Source organism: Neodiprion pinetum, chromosome 3, assembly GCF_021155775.2.
Source record: "Neodiprion pinetum isolate iyNeoPine1 chromosome 3, iyNeoPine1.2, whole genome shotgun sequence".
Classification (NCBI taxonomy): domain Eukaryota; kingdom Metazoa; phylum Arthropoda; class Insecta; order Hymenoptera; family Diprionidae; genus Neodiprion; species Neodiprion pinetum.
In genome coordinates, this window is record NC_060234.1 from 20,697,134 (window position 1) to 20,713,127 (window position 15,994).

General features: G+C 37.0%; 2 protein-coding genes across 2 annotated transcripts in view; one reads left to right on the top strand and one right to left on the bottom strand.

Moving 5' to 3' along the window:
- Window positions 1–3,007, top strand: part of LOC124214087 (uncharacterized) — a 48,418-nt gene extending 45,411 nt beyond the window's left edge. The window contains exons 2-3 of the mRNA XM_046616078.2: window positions 966–1,116; window positions 2,699–3,007. Of these exons, the coding sequence (XP_046472034.1) occupies window positions 966–1,116; window positions 2,699–2,846 (299 nt within the window). The 3' untranslated portion in view covers window positions 2,847–3,007. The remainder of the gene's footprint in view (window positions 1–965; window positions 1,117–2,698) is intronic.
- Window positions 3,008–11,667: 8,660 nt separating this feature from the next.
- Window positions 11,668–15,994, bottom strand: part of LOC124215242 (uncharacterized) — a 50,182-nt gene continuing 45,855 nt past the window's right edge. The window contains exon 5 of the mRNA XM_046618385.1: window positions 11,668–15,612. Within this exon, the coding sequence (XP_046474341.1) occupies window positions 15,049–15,612 (564 nt within the window). The 3' untranslated portion in view covers window positions 11,668–15,048. The remainder of the gene's footprint in view (window positions 15,613–15,994) is intronic.

Consider the following 15,994-nt stretch of genomic DNA (forward strand, 5'->3'; position numbering starts at 1 on the left):
GGAAAACTTAATTTCATCACTGCGATATCATTCTGCTGATTTTGTCATTTCTCCAAAAAGTAAATGAACCGGTGTTGGAATTTTTCAATAATCCAGGGCGTTTTAAAAATGATTGAAAAATTAACCGTTGAATATACGATTGAAAAAATGACTTGGCCGGTTGACATCCTTCTCTTTCGATAATCTTGTAATATTTTTATCGCATCAGCGACAAAGTTTGATGAAAAAAGAATCTTTGCACGACTTGTTTCCATCGCAGGCATCTCAATGAACTTCATATTCTTTGAACGATCCAGACGAAAGAATGGGTAAAAATATCCAAGACCAGAGGTGACTTGGTCCACTGAAAGCTTCTACAGAGCGTTGATCGAAATTAAGCAGAGGAAACCCACCGACGAAAATCTTATCCATTTCCTTGTAAAGCTAAATACTTATGCCAAATTATCGGTATAATACTCAATCACATTACCCTATTGAACGTAATTAAATTGCGTGTAGCTCCTAACGTTACGGGTAAATAAAAAACACTGTTACAGAATACGCAGAACCGGCAATCCAAATCGGTTGAAAATTGTTTTTCTTCTTTTGAAGAGAATTGTATATAAAAAAACTGTCAATCAAACCATCCGGTGAATTTAATTTGCGTCTTTACGTCTCGTACGGACGCTAATTCAATTTAATCTGTTTACCCTTACTCCGAAAAGCCGTCGTTCCCCGTTTTCCTCCATCTCTGCGTGAATCCCGTTTCACTGTGATACAAGCTTCGACGCCGCGACGCCTGGCGTCGAGCCAGAACTCGGTGCGAATTCGATTACTGTATTTATCTGCGAACGTATACGCGTTTCATATTTCCGCGCAAGAAATGCGAGACGAACAATTCGGTAGAATGAAATCAATCGCACCGTTTTACCCGCTGCAAGACTGTAACTCACCGTATTTTTAACCATTACATTTCGGTGTTTCAGGTGAACGGCCGTTTCCATGCGGATGGTCGGGATGCGGAAAGAGATTCGCCCGAAGCGACGAACTCGCGAGACACATGCGAACTCACACCGGCGAAAAGAATTTCTCATGTCCAGTGTGCAACAAGAGGTTCATGCGGAGCGATCATCTCAGGTATAAGAAACGAATTACACGTAAAATATCCCACTATTATTCTTTAACGTGGGAATTGAGTTCTACATCACGTCACTCTTTATTCCCGGCGAAAAACTCCAGCCAGGCAATTCTTGCTGCACGGCACAATGACTTCTTGCAAGTGTAACGTAATCGCAGAATTTGCAACAACCGAATGAAACCTCGTTAATTATACTTGGATATCTTGAAAATATTCCTTCCCAAATATGTGTGCACAAAATTTATACCGACTCGAGTTCTAATTCTTTGTTGTTTCTTTCTTCGCTTTCTTTCTTTTTTTTTTTTTTTTTAACTATATAAAGTATAGTTACGGGAAAATGTAAAATACATTCGTATCTCTTTGGAAAGCGATACGTTCTGCAGAAAAGTTTTAACAAAATTTTTGATCGCGCACTCGCTACGAGTGCAAAGAGTATGCAGCAAGAATACGTTTTGCCACATCTTGCGGCATCCCGTCGACAATCAGGCGATTTTTTTTCTTTACAAAAATGATTTTTTTACTTCGTTGAATACGTGATGCCTGCCATGCAAATATATTCCGCAACGTGTTGTTTCATTTGTACAATTTCGCAAAATGTTTTTGCAGATGTCTGTGAATTGATATTGTGTACTTGACAAATAAAAATTTCTATTAAATTCGCAGAGATATTTGCAGATATTATCTGTAGGTATTTTGCGGATAATTTTCGTAGGCTTAAGAGTTCCTTTTTTGTTAACTTTGAATATCGTAAACGTCTTTCTTTGCAAAAGTTTTCGTGCACAGTTTGGCAAGTGTTCAAATTTTACATACTTATCTGACTTAAAATAATTCCGAGAATTGCCTACTGCAGGTTATTGTTGTTGATAGAACAGAATGTTTAATTCAGTCTGGTGAAAATTCATTGCCCTGAACTGCAGGTTTACTAAATTCAAATTTACTTTGTTTAAACTGACGCACAAATCGACTAACTCGGTTTCAGTAAACCCGTTTCTTAGCATACTATACGTAACATCTGTAAGCAATTTCTCCCTTTGGTCATATTTTTATTTTGTTCTGTATTTTTGGCGCAATATCAGTAAACAAAACTCTATTGATTGAAAAAAAAAACCAAACAAACAGCAATAACAGTCTGTTCAACAATCACTATAAATTCAACTGCGGTTACGTATCAAATTCAACGTTATAACGTTATAACGGCTACAAGAGAACAGGGACGCAAAGAATATAAAATACTTGATAAAATTTTTGTTCAATAAAGGTGGCCAAGTTCATTGCAACACTTTTATAGCCATTATTTCTTTGTTAGAAAAAAAGCAACGAATAAATACAGGTTTTATAAACTTATATATATGCAGCTGCGATACAGGTATACATTCATCAAACGAATATCTGAACTGCCTATATTCCGATATTGCGGCCAGGATAGAAATGCCTCGGTCGTATTTTTACCCGTTCGCTTCGTAATTAAACCAACAAAATATTTTCTCTCTCTCTCTTTCTCTCTCTCTCTCTTTCTTACGCCATTGCATACAATCGTTATTCACATTATTCGGATCGTCATCGTTGAATTTTTTGTTACAGCAAGCACGCGAGACGGCATCCGAACTTCGACCCATCTGTCCTCAGGCAACGCCGAGCGCCAGCGCGAGCTTTCTCGGTGAATTCGAGCGACGGAACACCGAGCGAAGCACTATCAGACAGCATCCTATCGCCTCAGTTGGATTATTAGCACAGCTGCTATTAACAGGCGAACGAGTGTAAATAATAAATAAATTGTGAACAATAGTGCAGTGCAACGAACAATGAAAAAAAAAAAGGACGTAGAAGAAATGATCTCGAAATAAACGTCAACGTAATTATTGCGTCGCGCACGTTTCGTGAGGCTATGCAGGCGTGCCACTCTCTGAACAGGTATTAATCGCGTTGTATCAGAGCTCGATCAGACTCGATTGAAAGATTTGGGAGTGAAAATGGACAATCAACCGATCGCGTGATAGCTTTAAATATAACAGACTCTCCAAGCTTCGCGGTACGAATTTACTATTTTTTACTACGCGGCAACTATACGAGTACATACACATAGTTGCACGTGTATGCGTAACAGACGAATCTCCATACGGAACCACGATCTAGTGGCTTTTCGAAGGACAAATTTTCTCGTCAGTGCGAAACTCGATGCTTGTAGAATATCGAGAGTTTATTAACGAAATCCGGGGATCCGCCGATGCGTGCACCGCTGAGACGTTGTATGATATATAAATACATAGTGCAGTAGGGTAGGTGTATATTTATGCTTAGAATTGATAGTGTGTGTAACCTATGCAGAGTGAATTCCCAACGACCGCACTGCGCACGCGCGACAATCCGAGAGCGGCCGTTTGTCAGGGTGACCAACCGTCATAAATTTAAACAGTTCGACGCGACATGCGTAACCTCAAAAATTGGCACAACTGCCAGCGGCCATGGTCAAAACGTTTGATGTTACGTTTATTATGGTTGGTCACCCTGGCAAACAGCCGTTCACGAATTTCAGCGCGTGCGCATTAAATTTTAGCAGACGATGGACCATGCGATCGTTAAGAAATCACTTTGCATATTGTTGCACTTATGGTATAGCGTAATTTATTTAGTTATATAACGGGGTTTTCAGGGAGCAGCGCAATTCGCGTCCAGAATGTGGTAGAAATTGACGTATTGATCCGATTTCTTGGTTTATTAATGCTCGAGAGAACCAGAACGCGGTTCTGCGCGTATAGACGGTTTATCTTGAAGCCAACTTCGCGGCGATGAGAAAATGTAGGATATGAAAAGTAATGCAATGAAAAATACAGAGGACAAATGATTAATTGTCAAGTTCGCTGCTCCTAAACTAACGGGTTCCTGTACACTGACAATATACACGATTCGGACAAAGAGGGCTTCCTTCAAAGATCGCGAGGTTGTGCTCCGCGATTCTATTCTTCAATACGTGATTCGATGAGGCATCGATATAAAAATTGTAAACCGGAATTGCACACACATTGCAGGGTATTTTATACACTAGCGTATAGCGCAGCGAGATTATAAAATTTATAGGAGGTGAGATTCGTTTGTAATTAAAGTGTTCCGCTGTTTCTCACATCGCAGTATACTGCTTACATGTATACCTATAAACACGTATGCGTTTTGCATGCGCACTTACGTATGAATGCGTAGTACATGACGGAGAGAATAAGTAAACGTACACCAAGAACTGTGCACGGTATAACAATAACGTAATAAAAATTGTACGATTTCTGTGAAATGGAACAACTATTATACAAATATGTGTTATGTGAATGCAACGATGTGCGGAAGATTATGGGTCCGATGAGTTTAACGACTGGGGAATAATTGGATACGGAATACTTATATGTACATATTATATTGTTCGAGTTTCTGAAAGTGCTGATTGATTAACGGCGGTTCGGTTTTGGTTATGGGGTGTGTCTACATAATGATATCATAACTCGAACTTTCAGCTCTCTTTTGTTTTTATTACGTTCATAATTTACTATACTATGTAATCAATTAGTTATAATATATGATTAAATACGAGTGTATCTTTTTCTATTTTATTTGCTAATATTTACTCTCTCTCTCTCTCTCTTTCTCTCTCTCTCTCTCTCTCTCTTTCTTTCTCATTTATCTCTTTATTACTAATCCTATCTTATAAGATATTACACGTTATACTAATATACTAGTACGTCTTTACTTTATACTTTTAGTTTGTATATATCGGCGTTGTATATTATCGCTTTTATTTTAGTTAAGTTAGACTGTATACGTAATATACACTATAATATATATTTGGACAGCAAACGTCTTATTCATTTCGATTATTACTACAAACCCGTTTCATCTTATCCACAATGTGTATTTACTAAACTTGCATTCAAAAGTTGACATAAATTTCCTACGAGTTCTCATTATAACATTACGAAATAAGAAAATCCATCGAAAGTTGTTCACAGGTCGATAATAATAATCGCGTTCCAATGTAATGAGGTTAATTATGTAAAATCCTATTTTACCACGATATGTTGAGAATTAACCGTTGTTGGATATTATCTAGCTGCTTGAAATATTAACCAAAGTCTTGATAGATTATAACGTATTAACTATACCCTAAATCTCAATTAAAAAAAAAATTTATTGCAATTTTATAACAACAAATTAATCGAATTTTTGTAAAGTTTGAACTTTGTGGAGTTCATTTTTGGTTGATTTTTCTCCGAGATTCAATTTTGTTAAATATAATCAATATTAGGTGTCCAAAAATACAGAAATCTGATTTCATTCTGCTATTCATCTTGTTTTACGACACTAATAAAAATTTCCGCAATTCCAGAAATCATTTTCTGCGACGTGAAACTCGTGGACAATTCATTCGAATCAAATGAGAGTAAATTCTAAAGTTGACTCTAATTATCGCGGTTTACGAATATTTTTCGCTTAGGTACGATCCTGCAGAGTTTCGTTAGACTAGGAAGAAAAACCATCGCGAAGATTTGTTGTCGGTGTATTTGCATCTGCTACGGAACATAACTATAGTAGAAGATTCAAAAACCTTTGATGTTAGAACGTCTGTAAAACGAAATTTGATATAATGCGTTTCTGTTAAATACCCTTCGATTTTCGGCACTTTACCGATTTGGCGCAGAAAATTGACCATCCTGAGTCTAAATATATTTTCTAACTTTCGAATAGTACGATTTAAATGACGATCAAAAGATCGAACGAACTTATCGGATACTGAGGACGCCAACTTATGTACAACTTCAGATACTAAAGTAAGTATAAATTATATATGATCAGTGTTGCCATTCCATAAAACGTGTAAAATTTTAAAAACGTCGGAGATTCTTGTTTCACCTGGTAAATCACGGGCAAATCAGGAAAACTTGAAAAATCAGGTAATTTTACAATACAAGATTAGTGACAACCATAATATTGGTGATTCATAACATACTCAAAACCAGTCGTTCAGAGTAATGTCTTTGTCATTGTCGGCTTCTCGTATCATCCTGTATGCAATAATTAAGTATTCCTTATCTCGCACATTCAAACTCAAAATTTGTTTACAATTATATTTCCACAACATTCATCTGTTCATCGTCCCAATACTAACGTTTGATACTATAATAACAACTTTGGCTGTTCGAACCTTCGCTTCATTCAATGTCTGTAATCGAGGTTAACCGAGATACGGAATTCTTGTGAAATATTTCTGAACTTTTCATCAATTCGCTAACCCTTTTCCTGTAAACGTATCTAGAAAAAAAAATTCATTTCCGAGGAATAAAATTTGGATCCGTTAAACCCAACACATATTTTTTTTTTATCACGGGCAGGACATTACGTGTCATCTATCAGTAATCTTCGAAAATGTGTGACGTAATCGTAACCGATACTCGCCACAAGGGGGATGACCCAATTATGGTGGGGGACGAACGACCAATCAAGTAGAAGGAGAATTACGTGACGTCACTGGCGAGATCGGTGATCCGGATTCTGAAATCTGCGCATTCTAAGCTCAACCCGCCGGGAGGCAGCTTTGCTGCTACTTTGCTCTTGTTTTAATTTCCTTCAGTTACCTTTCGTTCTTCCTTTAGTTTCTTCTATCGTTTAGCTTCTTTCCTTTCTTTTGATTACCTTCCTTCTTACCCTTTTCTTTGCTACCGATTAGTTTATCTCAAATTAGAATCAGTGGTTGTGTGCCTGGAGGGCCTGGAGTCACCGGCTAATTGTAAGGTAAGACCTCTGCCTTTTTATTGTATAGTTACGAAGTTGCTCATAATTTGTATTTTCTTTCTTATCCTATTTATCTTTTCTTGGTTGCATCGTGCGATGCCAGTTTCGGTGTGAATCATGGTCCACGGATTTAAGTTGCGTTAAGCCGTCGTGTGACTGCATGCTTTCAATAATTAATTAATTCCGTATCTTTGAGCGACCTCGTAACTACCGAATAAGTATTTCTTTCGTATTTGTGAATTTCTCACTGATTATCTGTAAATTTCTATCAATCTGCTTCTGTAATTTCCATCGTATCTTGAGCTATCTTTACTTTGCTTTCTCCTTAACGTTTTGTGCTAGTAGTGCTCATTATAGTTTATTCCTTGTATAGCCTGTTATATTTTATTTACTATCGTGTACTATTGAGCGTAGATTAAGCCGCTAAGTACTACCGTACTTGTTCTATCGCCATTGGCAATTCTGTACTGTGTTTACATACTTGCTATTCTTTCTTTGAATTTCTCTGCAATACCGTACTTATTTGTTAATTTAAGTTCTGCGTATCATCGCTGATTTTATCATAATAAGGTGTATTTCTTCATCGTTCAAACCCTTCTCTGTATTTCTCACTCTCGCAATTTTCTGTTCTTTCGTAAATTATGTTTTATAATCCCTCTGTAAATTGAATCGCGATTCGTTCAAGTATTGTAAGTTATCGATTTGATTACCTAGTGATAGCACTTGTCAATTGTCTCTCGTAATTTACAGTAATTCCTATTCTCTCGTCTAAACTACCGATTTCGTAAATTATTAATTAACGTCAATCTTTCTTATTAGTTAAAATCTGTGGTAAAGTCTGTCTCACTCTTTTGTTACTATCTTCCGTGCTATCATCACTTGGTTATCTATCTATTTACAGTAAAGTTCTGGCTTTAGATTAACAAAATAATAATTCTCGTAGTGTCATTCTTTGGAAATTGCGTAAAATCTCGTCCACCAGTGACGTGTAGTCATAAGTAAATTCTTGCGTCATATCGCCTCACCCGACCTACGCTCAACTCTCTCTGTTAACTATCGTCTTTTGTTTAAAGCTACCGTTTTGATTTTATTCCATCGAAAATCTGGTGAACCATTTTTGCTGACTTATTGATCCTTGTTATCGTTTGTAATCTAACTTGACTGACTCGAATGTGTAAGCCTACTCAACAATATAACCGACTGATTGACCTGTTAACTTTTCTGACTTGACTTTATCCTTTATTTCTTTAATTTTTTAATTATCGTAAGCTGCCTTGAATACCGCATCTCTACCAGTTCGTGTGATTACCTGAGCCTAGCCAGGCGTACAACGGGTTCTCAAGTTATTTATCGTATTATTGCGTATTGTTGTTTGAAGTTCGACGCTGAAGCGCCTGGCTCCCAACGTATATCATTTTGTTATAATTTAGTAGATCAGAATAATTAGAGAATCGCGCCAAAGTGTCAACGGTGAGTCCTCATCTGAGGGTCACAGAAATTAGCATTACATTACACATGTATGTATAATAAAATTTAGTTATATCCGATACATTATTTCTCATATTGCAAACCGCGGTATAAAAAATAAGTAAATAAGAATAAGCACGATAAAGGCATCCAGTTTTCGAAACATGTAACTGCATTTAATAATCTCGGAATGAATTATGGCTCCTACGCGTTTCAGTAAAGGTTTTCATGTAGATCTCGTGTGGGTAAATAATTTCTGACTAAACCGGTATAAAATTCAGTTTAACAGAATGTTTTGATACCCACCTGTAATTATGTTTTTGGCATGAAATTATCACGATTACTGAAATTCTTATTCATCATATCCCCATACGGAACACTTACGTCCAATGGACATACCATGGGCATCCGTATGATTGATAAGCAATACCTCTATTCTTCTCTTCGTTTCAACCGAAATGACATACAATAGAGCTCTATAAAAGATCTCAATGACCGCTTGTTACACATCTAGTAGAACTCTACTAGATATCTACACGGATCTCCATTAAAGTTCTCATGAATTTTGTGGAGATGAAATTGCACCTCCAATGGACGTCCTTTGGTGGTTGTCTATAATGTTGTGGAAGGATCTTGGATATACAGATCTTGTATAAACAAAAAATATTTGTTGTTAATACAAGACCTATATATTCAAGATCCTTTCACAACATTCAAACCACGAGGTCAAGATCACTTTCAAATACGGTTGTCTGTAATGTCTATAGTACCTCGACTTATGTGCATGGAAATTTACAGACATCCTATGAAAATCCATCACCGGCTTTAATATGAACATAGGTATTGTAGATGTCTATTAGAGATCGACCATCGATGTGGAACTTTGGTGGAGCTGTGGATTCTGTATGGATCTCTAATAGATGGAGTGTTCCATGTGGATCTGATCTAAGTTAATGTTTGAAATCTCTTGACTTGTCTCCGAAAATGCATCAATTTGTGTTAATCGAAGTAACATGCACATACCACGTTGTAAAATCGTTAATCTGATTATTCGACCGCTCTAATGACTAAATGAATCGCTGTTAATCATCCTACAAGACTCGCTAACAAATTTTAAATGCGCTTCATTTGAAGCCCAAGGGGTGCATTGAATTTTCAACGCGATACCGTGAAGGCGCCACCTCGATCGTGTACTGGTCTTACCATCTCGCAGAACATTTTTGGGGTAGTAATAAACATTTAGCAGCATTTACGGTTCGTTCTTTTTATATGGATTGCGGAGGTAAACTTTACCACAGCGTAAGAGCGAATATTGATGAAATAAACTCTCTCACTTGTGGTTTGTCAGTTTGTATATCAATTCATGTCGAAACATACGTACATGCACTCAGGATTATCAGACCGCTGTAACTCCAGGAAGAACCACCGCATCTTCCTGCTATGGACAAACCACCGACCTCGTTCTTTGCAAGTGCATTTCAAATGGTAGCTACGTTGTTTGTATTTCCATCCCGTAGTAAATTCTAGAAGCTATAGAGAAGTAAATAACAGCTCCAGCACAAGAGTCGAGAATCAAACATACAGCTTAGTTTGTACTGACGATGAGTGCCTTTATAAGGATAACTTAACATACTCGAGTGAACTCGGAATGCCTATTCGTAGGCGAGCTTATAAACACGCCTTACAGTAGGCAACTCAACATACACCGACAAATGGTAAACGCCTGTCTGCGGGCAACTGAACATATGGTACGGCATTTTATTTAGCAGTTTAGGCTCTGTCACATTTTTCGATGAATTCCTTGTACCGTCAGATTTTCTGCCCGTCGGACAAATTTCGACAAAGATTGAATGAAATCATGGAAGATGTAATTAATACGTTTGTTGATCGAATACGTATAATTTTCTGAGTAGCTTCTACAATTCTGATTCTCTAATTTTTCTTATCAAATTACGAAGCCTAAATTAACGTTCTTTGGAAGAATTGCGCGATGATGTTTCGTCGGATACTCGTTAACTTAAAAAAAAAATGTAGCTTTCCACTGAAACACATTAATACCTACATATTGTTAATAACATATAATTATATTTAAAGAAAAATTATCCGACTGTAACCGATTTTGAATAGTTAAGATTAGGATTTCCCAGGTACCTAATATTTGTTTTTCGCATGTAGTAACAGAAGAAATACTAATAAGACTAGGAATTTTTTGCTCCGAAAATCACGAAAGAAGTAATGCTAACTACTTTGGATTTTTGCTAAAAATTTTGACGATTTCGGATGGTACTTGAAACAATTCTTTGATGCACTATATCGACGTAATTTTGCGAGAGGAATCTAGTGCGCGCATTCCGAATAAGCTGCGAGTAACGGATGAAGAGTTACACTCGAAAAACGACAGATTTCCTTCCAACTTCCTTTGCTGCTGGTCCTTTGCTATCTTTGATGTCTTTTTTGTGTTCCTGAGGGTCCAATTAGTCTAGAAATGATCGTACAAATCGATTCCGAGACAAGTTTTCTTTTTGTACTTATGATAGTCTTGAACTTTGAAATGGTCAATTGCATGAATAAAAAATTATTTTATTTGTTTAAAAAATATGCTCCTGAGAATGATGATAAGCATTCGACAGTAAACGAAAGATGTTATTTTTCTTAAACACAAAGTAGCTCGATGTAATAGAATATACATCCGGAGATGTAGACTTTAGTTTTAATAATTCTAAACGAAAGTCCGGGAATAAAACACATTCCACTTGTTTAGTTCTCAAGAATTGTTTATATATTTGTAGGAAAGGACTATGTTTCGCAGGAAATGATCAAATTTGTTGGTGAAACAGCGAGTTAAATTCGAATAACTCGGAAAACTGAAAGAAAGTGACCTTGTGCTTCGTTTCAAACTTCGTCATTCGAAATCCTGACATCCCCTTACAATTAGCCACGGAATAAAATTCCGGAGGCTTAGGTACACGGTGAAGCGTTAAAACCATTAGTTTTGGGCACTCCGGTACTTGTCCTGCAGAGTCGTGAACGTAGAGCGTCAAGGCCGAGAGGTAAAGGAAGAATTTAAATTGGACAAGATTTATTACGGGTAAAATAAAAATTTGAATTGAACAAGTGACGTTTCTCGCGTGACTCAGCAACGTCTCTACGGATTAGCCGGAATATTTACAGTTGAATGTAAACGAGTAGGGTGCCCTCAGCTTTTACCTGAAGTACACCTGCTGAGGATTTTATTATTTTATTTATACTTCGCAAATTTCTTCTTATTTTCAACTCCATACTTTTTCTCCTCTTAGTTGCAGCACGTGATAAAATTTCAGAATAATTTATTTTCTCTTAACTACATTATACAGCTGAGTATACATACACAAATTCAACTTGTATTTCATTTATATTATATGTATTTTGTATATATAGTACAGAAAGCTAAAACACTTTTGTACCGTACATTAATGTGTGTATGGACCCAATAATTTATTTCTTCATTCTTTATTTGTTTTCCTTCCTTACTATATAATATATAAATTCTACATACATATATAAATATATAGGTAGATCAATTATAACTACACTACTTACAGAATGGCAAAACGTATACGTCCTATATTAATGATTTCTACTGTTATTATTTTTATTACTGTTATAATTATTTTTATTACGGTTGTTCGTTACTATTTGTTATAATCGTATAATTTACATATTTTCATTTTTGTTTTGTTTTTCGTTTTTACCCTGCCCAGTTCACTATTATAAATAGACGAAAATATAGAAAAAAAATGGGAACCAAAATATCCTTTGTAGAAAATTATTATTTAAAACGGACTTCGTTAAGCCTAAGGCACTTAAACTCATATTTACACTCTCGTTACACAATTTGAAAACTGATATAATTACGCAGTTTCGTCTCTTTGTTTCTAAATGCGTTCTGCAGGGTTAGCAAAGAGTTGAAAACAACCTTAAAAAGTTAAACAATAAAACAGGCGACTCCGTCATTTCGACAAAGAAAATAAAAGTCTCCCGCGAAACAAATTTCGCAATTCATTTCAATCACGGAAATAATCGGTATCGCCTGTAGTTTTGTTACTACGATTCTCGCTCTCGTACAATCATTGATTGGTAATCATTACTTATATTGAAATGCTAACATCATTGCAGAGAAACTGCCGTATTCGATCACTTTTATCGAGGAAAACGGTAATCGTAGTACCCTCAAAGTGTTTTTTATACAGCAGGCAACGTTTAATTCATGAATGGAGCACATTAAAAAGTCTTTTTTTATACATAAAAAAAGAGATAAAAATTCTAATGCCCCCAATAACCTTCCGTTCGATTTTGACGCTCATTTTACGGCTTGTATTTGAACGTTTGTGTCGAACAAAACTTTAGGTCAAACTTGTATTACTAAGGCACTGACTGTTTTTCCCACATTTAATTGTGGGTCTCTCGATGTTTCGTCTGCACGCCTACAACGTGCGAGCAAATAATTCAATTCGCGTTTTTAGGTTTTCGATTATTTTTTTTTTTGATTCGTGGCAATGATCGTTTGTATTTATATTTCTATTTACGATTGTCTTAAATATGTATATATCTACAATAATGGCATTCAAGTAACGTGTAACAAAAATAGACACGCGATAGATCGCAAGACACGGCTCAAGTTCCTAAATCTATGTATACTATACTACAAATACTAAAGTACGCAAGTAATATGGTTATATATACACTTTAATACGTGCATGAGAGACGTTTAGAAGACACTGGCGTTTCTCTTGCGGGAATTTTTTGATAACGTACACAGTGTGGCTGCACCAATTCATTCAACGCTTTCGAAGTATAATTAGGTGAAAGTCTGAATCTGTAATACGCCGCGACTACTGTTCATTGATGCAGTCAAAGTAGAAACGATTTTCCTAAGACTGGCAGGACTTGACATTATTCATCGAAATCTCTCGAAATCCAGTAAGAACATTCAACAACGATAGATGCAATTAGATATACAATTTATTATGTTGCGAGCATTTTATTTGAGCTTTACTAATTCTCTAGTAACTCCAGGGAGGTGCAAAGATATAAAGTTGAAAAATAAACGCAAGTTATGAAAATGACTACCAAATGATCATTGCAAGCTTTCAGCATGTTGAGAATTTTCTGAATTTGTTGATATTTTACATAGGGATATTCCATTTCAATTCCAATTGAATCGATGATCCAAAAACCATTCGAAACTGAGTTTCACGGTATTTCACAAGTTCAACGGGTTTTCAAATTTTCTGAACACTCCGATATAACACTCATAAATCACAAATTAACATCAAGAACGGTGTATTGATATTACAAATGCAGAAATTCACTGAGGGTATCTACTAGAGTTTAGAGAAAAAAATATTTTACCGTTCGAAAAATGTAACAATTCTAGATTTTTTCATAAAATGAAAAATTCCCCGATAGTTACAAGTTTTTCGGATTCTACCAGATTCCATGAAATACCCCGTAACCACAGTACAATTCCTTGGTCTTAAGAGGTTCAACTGTATCATGGTTTAATAGCTCGCAGGCAAACAACTTAGCCGAAATGTACTTGCAGCGTGTCTAAAATAGAATTCCTCGTGAGAGACACCCGCACAGATAATAGTAGATTGTACACTAAGGAGGTGTATTTACGCCGAGCGTAAGTTTGCAATATGAATCGTATGCGAACGCGTTCGCAAGCCGAAGACGAATATTCCAAATACGCAAGGTGAAAAAGACTTTGCCTTCATGGTGCCTACGATACTTTATGTAACAAGAGTGTGGTTTGCAAGTTCTTTTCTTTAACGGAGTACAATAAAGAGCACTTTTAAGTACTAGTACGTGAAAGTGCACTTTTACGTGCTGCAATGCTTTGTTTTGTACTGTCGCTAAAACGATTACTTTACGCTCGGAACGCAGACAAAGAACGATGCGTAAGCCATACCAGTGTTACATAAAAATAATTGATCGATTCAACTAGACGAATGAGTAAACTTTCATTTCGTTCATCTTTCACTCTTGCTTTCAAATGGTTTTGTACATTGAAAAATAATAATTAATCAACCTACATTCACTCGGAAAACGCTATACCAAAATGCGACTCTTACGATAACCACTCGTCAAGGTTAATCAGTTCTCTTCCGTAGTAATATTATAATTGCTGCCAAAAAACTGTATCAGTGAAATAAATCAGTTAAGATTTTCGTTCTAAATTATATAAAAAAAAAAAAATGTTTATTGTTTACCAATAAAAATTCGGTTGCATTAATTCTTCATTCACACTTCTTGCACATTTAAGTAACAAATTTTCCATTTCCAAAAACTACAATTTTCACCACTCAGTTGGAGTTAACAAACTAGCATCGTGTAAGATTTCAATATAGACTCGTAATCAATTTTGCGAAATTTTTTGTCTTTGTTTCGATTAAAATTCGTTGTAAAAAATTTTCCCTCGGTATTGAGTAGAACAAAAAAATTTCTAACGGTAACCATTGCGCTGCACGAACACAAAAAAAAAAAAAAAAAAAGTATCTCGAAATGGCATTTACCGAGTTCTCAACGACCGAATCAATCAATTACGTATTATCGTTTCCGCACGCCGTTCTCAGACAAAAACGAGAAAAAAACAAAAAAAAAAAGAAAAAAAAACCTTGTCAAATTTCAAGGCGCGTTCGATTTCGTTACTACACGAGAGTCGACAGCTCGTGAGGACTGTTCGTGTTCGCCGCGCTGCTGAGGTCAAGGGTCGCGGTAGGAAGACCGGGGCTGACACTACCGCTGACATCCCTCGCCAGAACGTGCGACCTGTTGTGTTTGTGGCTCGGACTTGGTGGCGAGAGGTTCCCGGGGGTCGGGGGCGTGGCTATGTTCCTGTGGGAGCCGGCGACGATCTGTTGAAGGTGACTCTGCGCCCCCGCGGGCGTAACCGAGGCATGGTGATGGTTATGGGGGTGATAGGGATGACCTCGGCTCCCGTGTGTGCCGGGCAGCGTGGCCGTCGAGTGAGTCTGCGGGATTGCGACCGTTTTCTGGCCCCCTCGGCTCCCCGAACTCAGAGCCGACTGGTTCAAAGTCCCCCTTTGACTGTGATGCTGACTCTGTCCCTGATGCTGATGATGCTTCTGGTGATGCTGGTGATGCTGATGTTGCTGCTGTAGCTGTTGCTGCTGCTGGATTTGTTGCCTCTGCAGCTGTGCAGCCGCCTCACACTGTTCGCGGGCCAACGCTTTGATCGCGTTCGTCTTCTCCTGCGAGAAGAATAAATATTATTGCTGGGAGGATTTTGTTATTGATTTTTATTTTCTTCTATTTGTTTTCATCGCTTTCACCTTTACATTGAGTTTATATTATAGGTTACGGTTTACACTTCTGTAATGTTTAATCGGGATTAATGATTAATCGTCAATGGCGCCATAGACGCCGTAGTACGCGATATGTAAACAGACTGTATACATACCGAGAGGAAATGGTGAAACAGACGGATTAAACGTTTTACCGCGCATGCGCGAGCTTTTTCGGACAAAATCTCGTCTTTTCACGCGGCCTGCCTAATCGAGCTACAGCTGCCAAACGAAGATTGTATAAGCGATGAGAAATTTCTTGGGCTAAACTGATCTCAAATAGTTGATG